This window comes from Megalopta genalis, chromosome 5 (genome assembly GCF_051020955.1).
Source record: "Megalopta genalis isolate 19385.01 chromosome 5, iyMegGena1_principal, whole genome shotgun sequence".
NCBI classification, from domain to species: domain Eukaryota; kingdom Metazoa; phylum Arthropoda; class Insecta; order Hymenoptera; family Halictidae; genus Megalopta; species Megalopta genalis.
In genome coordinates, this window is record NC_135017.1 from 27,284,589 (window position 1) to 27,290,588 (window position 6,000).

At 50.6% G+C, this 6,000-nt stretch overlaps 1 protein-coding gene across 1 annotated transcript in view; it reads right to left on the minus strand.

Moving 5' to 3' along the window:
* Positions 1-5,001, minus strand: part of Dbx (homeobox protein Dbx) — a 43,224-nt gene extending 38,223 nt beyond the window's left edge. Inside the window, exon 1 of the mRNA XM_033474128.2 lies at positions 3,578-5,001. Within this exon, the coding sequence (XP_033330019.2) occupies positions 3,578-4,451 (874 nt within the window). The 5' untranslated portion in view covers positions 4,452-5,001. The remainder of the gene's footprint in view (positions 1-3,577) is intronic.
* Between the last annotated feature and the right edge of the window lie 999 nt (positions 5,002-6,000).

Sequence of the window (6,000 nt, forward strand, 5' to 3'; positions counted from 1 at the left end):
ACCGTTCAAGTGCAGTGGATTAATATCATTTCCTGTGAGGAGAGATTCGAGGAACACGTAAAATCTGAAGGGATACCGCACAGCGGACACGGGTTTCATCGTCGCGCACAGTGGTTTCGCGTGGCGTCGCTATCGAAATATATCAATAATAGCGACAAACAGCGGGGAACGAGGCGGACGAGCGCGGGAGCGTGGCATTGAAGAGAAACGATCGCACCGATCGTCGACCGAAAAAGAGAGAACGAGAGAAAAATAACGCGAGAGAAAGAGACGGGGAGGGGTCGCGAAAAGAGTGCGAGAACCTGGTAAATCGCACAACGATTGATGAAAATGCTATTCGAAATTTAACGTCGCTCTCCCGTCAAACGCCCATCCACTACAGGCTCGGCGGCGTCCCCCGATCCGCCGCCGCCCCCGGCGCTGCCCACGCATTCGTTCGTGTCCGTCGATGAATTTCGAGTTTGTTGCCAATCACTTTTTCGCGCAATTATTTCACAACATTTCGACATGACGTACAAAACCGACCGGAGCGAACGATAGTACGATGGGGTGGGTTTTTCAGAGGGGGTTTTTGGAGAGGGGAGGACAGCTCATGGACGGTGGAGGGTCTATCGGAGGCGATGGATTCGCACAGGGGGGTGGGCGGGGGAGGAGGGGGGAGGGATGTAACACATGCACGTGGCACGGTCAATGCATCCGCTATCCGACAAATGCATGAAACCCCACCCCCGTATTTCGAGCGCACCAAATTTCCCCGACTACTCGCTACCATCGCTATCCCTCCCCCTCTGGAAACCACCCCCCTGGCCGCTCTCTCACTCTCGCTGCTCGACAGCGTTCCTCTTCTACCGATGCATGCATGCAATCCGCCAATGTTAAATGCAACATTTGCCTCTCCACCTATCTACCTTCATCCTCTGACGGACCATCTCGCGGTCCTCTCTTTCCAACCCTCTTTTTGCTCTCCAGCTCCCCGGCTCTCTCTTTCTCTGTTTCCCTCTTTCTCTCCCTCCGTCTCTCTTTTTCTGTGCATCGACCTCTCCCCTCGCTGGTCGAGCTGTCTCTCTTCCTCTCGCCGTCGGTCTCCCGTGGTCTGCGTTACGTTTACGTGTTTATCGTACGTGCATGAACTTTATCGACTCGTGTCAATCACTCGTTACCGGCGCAGAAAGTGGGGTGGAGAAAAAAAAGAACGATGGGGATGCGAGTCCAAGAGATCGCACGGTTGATGTACATTGGAGTGGTCATGATACCGCGGCTTTTTCTTTCGAAAATGCTGATAAAGCCGCGAGGTTCGTTGGTGGTTACTGTAAGGACGCTGAGCCGGGCTGAACTTTTGTTAGAAAAATCGCTCGACTTCTCTTATTGTTTGTAGATTGAGAATCGAGTTGATCGAGGATCGACGGGGCAAATAGATGAGAGAAGCAGTGAAAATGGTTTTGAATGTAAGAATCCGTGAAGCTGTTAGTAAAATTGTGTTGATTTCGTGGCCATTGACGGACTTCGTTATTATTTAGTACCGATAGTTGGTCATATCTGCAAATCCAGAGCGTGCATACGAACAGATAAACTTATTTTCATGTTTCATCATCTTGAAACGATTAGTACTATTCTCAAAGCGTGTTAATTTATCACTAGGATCGACATCTTCTAAACCGTAATTAAAAACCCAATTTTCTGCGAACGTAAATCGCGTTGTTTCGTCTTCTGGGAACACAAATTATTAATTGCGACAGACTATTAGTTTAATCTTTTAAGAACACAAATGATCAGTTACAGCAAACTATTGTTGTTAGTTACAATATACACGGTCGACTCAACAAGTAACTTTCATTTACCGAAAAAGTAATAATTACAAATTTAATAAGTTAATTCGGCACAAAAGTCAACAGAATGAAACGACTGGGCCCATCCTGTGAGCTTTCTCTTACGAATTTTGTGCATGAATTTGATCTGCTCGCCGCAGCAGACAATTGGACAACGTGGCTCCGGTAGGAGACCTGTAATTCAGTAGTACGCTATAAAGCGAAACGTTCGGTAAATGGTTCGCCCAATTTCATGTCGACGCCGGCAGAATTACTGTGAATAAGGAAACGCGATAAGAGGCACGGTAATACATCATTGGATCCTGCCGCTTGTCTAATATTATAGGCACCAATCGTAAGGGCTTAATATTGGGGTGAAGGTAAGTGGCGGACCAGCTGACGTCCTGCTCCACCCGGCACGCACGCTGCGACTCGTCTTGAGGGTGTGCGGATGAGATTTAGGGACCGACGACAGAAGTCTGCTAGCGACACTGATTTGTGGTGAGCTTTGTTTCAACACTCTAAATGCTGCCGCATGACTAACATTCTTCTGACGCGATCGTCAATGCGAAAAGTCTATTGTGATCCTGCTACTGCTGCGACGATGATCTAGCCTCGATTAACCATTGTAATGGGATGAAAATTGCTATTACACTTTCGACGTCAAAATCTGCAGAAGTTCTTTTAAACCCTTTCACAGCTGCGTTACTTAATATTTCTACGTCTTCTTAGACTTTGGTAATAGAAGAATCAAATTTTCTTTTGGTTTTGAAGAAATGAATAACGTTCGTGGGGAATTTCGGAGAACAATTTTACGGAATTATCGTCAAGAGTCTGACTCGTAGGGTAAGTGGTTAAAGAATCATCGTTTTTTAGAACATACTACGAAGTAAAAATAACTACTCCGTTTTAGTAAAAATGTTTAGTATACCCCGGTAAACCTGAATGTACTCTAATGACATTGTTAAGTAAGAATGTTTAGTGTTATTCCGTAAACCCGAATGTGATTGGCAGTAAACAATGCGAGGTAGTATGGTTGTCAATAATACTTTGTAGAAACCTCTAAGAAGAAACATTATATTGTTATTGTTATCACTCTTTTCGTACTTGGAAAGATTTGCAACGAGTGGACACTGTCACCAGCTTCGTATTTCTAACTTCTCTGAGGACGTCCCTTAAAAAATTAATTAATTACTGCCATCCTAAAGCAGATTCGCTTAAGTACATGTAATTAAATTCGTAGATAAAATTACAAACTGTTCGGCTGTAATACAAATCGTCGAGTAATCTTCTACTATTTGCTTTCCAATTTACGTGTCACAATCGAAGAAGATTATTGTGACACGCAAATGATCAAGGATTGCTCAAGATTTCAATGTTGTTGGCATTCAACGATCATAGTTCTCTTTGGTGGCCAGAGGCATCGTCACTCCTCGGCAGTTATTTTGTGTACGTTGAGTTTTTTGTTTGAGTTGGATATAAAGGACATAAAATAGCACGTATACATACTTAGAATAAAATATCATTATTTAACTACGCGGTATTGCTTTTGTTTTCTTTTTCCATCAAATCTTCCCTATTTACGATACGAAACTAGCAGAGCTTAGATCTCGTGATTAGATTTCGAACAGCTTTTATACCCCGGACAAGGAAACTGATTGGTCTCGCTGGTCCTAATACCCGATCCTAATTTAATCGAAACGGTTTCCAGCGGGTCGCGGGTAGCTCGGTAGGAAGAGCACACGTGGCTGCGAAGTGAACTGAACAATTACCAGAATGCGGTCGCCTGTCATGATTGCCGCCAAGTATAGCGTTGACGCTGAACTTGAGCTGCGGCTTCTCCTTCTCCTGGATGGTCCTGCATGTGGGTCCTAAGCACTGCTCGTCGCCGCAGGAGCAGGCGGTCGTTCTCTCGCCTATCCTGTCGACGACACGCTCGACCGCCGCCTCTCTCTCCCCTTGGATCGTCATCTCGACGGACGTGTGCATGACGTTTCTGCATCCAAGGTCGTACCGTCTGTCCTGCTGTAATATCGTGACGTGCTCGCCGCCGAGGACACCGTCGTCCCTCTCCCTGTCCCCGTGAAGACCGGCGTCGATCTCGATGCCGGCGGGATCTTCATCGGCGTTCGAGTTGCACGAATCCATTCCGGAGTTCGATCTGTTCTCGATCCTCTCGTTGCAGAGCCTCTCCATCGCGCATAGCCGATCGACGATCACGTGGCCGTCGATCCTCTCGTTCTTCACGTCGACGTACGCGATCTGGCCGCGCTCCATCCCCTCCTTCTCCCGTAGGATCTGCATCCGATCGTTCTGCCGGTCGATCCTTCCGCCGGCCCTCTGATGATCCCGGCAGTCCAGCATCGGGTTCTGTCGATCGGCGCCGCGCGCCGATGATCTCTGGTCGAACTGCTCCTGGCCGCCGTTCGACGGCGAAATCTTATCCCTGGAGATCCTGTGGCTGGCCTCGCATTCTCTTTCCCGTTGTATCGCCACCAGGCTGGCAAACCCCGACCAGTTGAAGGTCAGGCTGTTCAGATCCGCGCCGGGCGACACCTTGCTCTGGAGCAGGTTCTCCATCAAAAAGGGCGAGGTCATTGCACTCTGTTGCAGATTCTTCAGCATCGCCGCTGACGAAGGGAACATATCACGGCCCGCTCCTGTAACCCTGCCCCCGCCGCGATGCCTCTCTCGAGATTGTTGCCCGTCGATCGTCCGCGAGCACGATTCCTCCGCGTCGCTCAGCGTACTGACTTAGAAACCTTTAGAGGATGCTTGCAGCATCGAGTCACGCACCCTCGTTCACGGATTCCATTGACCAATGCCGATGACAATACCGTTACACTCGACCGGATGATCTGTCTTCCACGTGTCGCCTTCGGTCTAGTACGCGTGACACAGTTTCAGGTGGACGTCTGTAACGGTGGAACACGACTGATCACAGGATGGACGACGGAACGAGGACGATCACTACAGTTCCCGGGCTCCATTCGCACACGTGCGCTCGCTGGTCCTGCCGCCGGACACGAAAACTACGGAAATGCCGGAGGAGATCGATCCTTTCAGAGTGGATGCGGTTGATCGGTCACTGAAACTCGCGGGGCGGCCGGTCAGCACGCGGGACATCTCACGGAACCGCCGCAAGGAGCTACTGGCGGAAACTGTCACGAAACGGCACGCCGGGGAAGGAACATGCGATTTCGGCAGCGGAATGTCAACTGGCGTGCACGCGAGCGTGCGGAGCGACAGAGAGAGGGTGAGAGAGGGAGAGCGGGCCGGGCCGGGCCGCGCCGTGCCGGGCAGGGGCGAGAAAGCGAGACAGGGAGTGCCAGAGAGAAAGAAAGACCGAGAAGGGGTGCTCGTAGCGGCAGCGCAACGTGAGAGCGTGCAACCCTCGAATGAAAGCCGACAAAGGCATATACCTAGCTCACTTGCCCCCTCCGCCGAGCACGGATTCACGAAACAGCCCCCTTCAACGTATAGGCAGCGGACTTATGTGTGGTACATAGAAAAGGGGGGGTTGAAGGAGAGGGTTCGGTTGATGAGGAGGCGGGAGGAGGAGGAGGTGGAGGAAGGAGTGTGTTACTCTGTACCCGTCCCTCTACCCCTCGTGCCTTCCACCCCTTCGAACGCGGCGGCAACGGCGGCTGCGTCTGCCCTCCATCCCCTCTCCCCTCCGTTACCCTCTTAGGTGAGATAATACAGACTATAAGCCGAGCAATTCGGGGTTTGGCTCGCTCGGTAATGCCGTAATAAAATCATACTCCCATCAAACGGCGCTGCGCGCACCCCCGTTTAAAGGTGAACGGGAGGCGGGAAGGGACGGAGCGAAGAAGGAGAGTAGGGTGGTGAAGCTCGAGCCTAGAGGGGCTGGCGAGGCAAGGCGAGTCGACGGGGGATGAAAAAAGCTAGGAGACTCGCATTCCTTTGCTCCTAACGATTGGATTTTATTTGACGGAGCCGACCAACGGACCGTCCAATCGCTTGCTTCGAGGGTAGTCCGTGGCCACGCCCACTCACCCCCCGGCACCACGCGGCGTGCTGTCACCCTCTCCGTTCCTCTTTCTTTCGTCCACATCGATCTCTCGCTCCTTTCCACCCTCTGTCTTTCTTCTTTTTCTTATTCTCCTCCTCATCCTCTTCATCCGCCTCCTCCTCCCGCTGCTCCTCTTTTCTCCTATTCCTCCACCTCCGC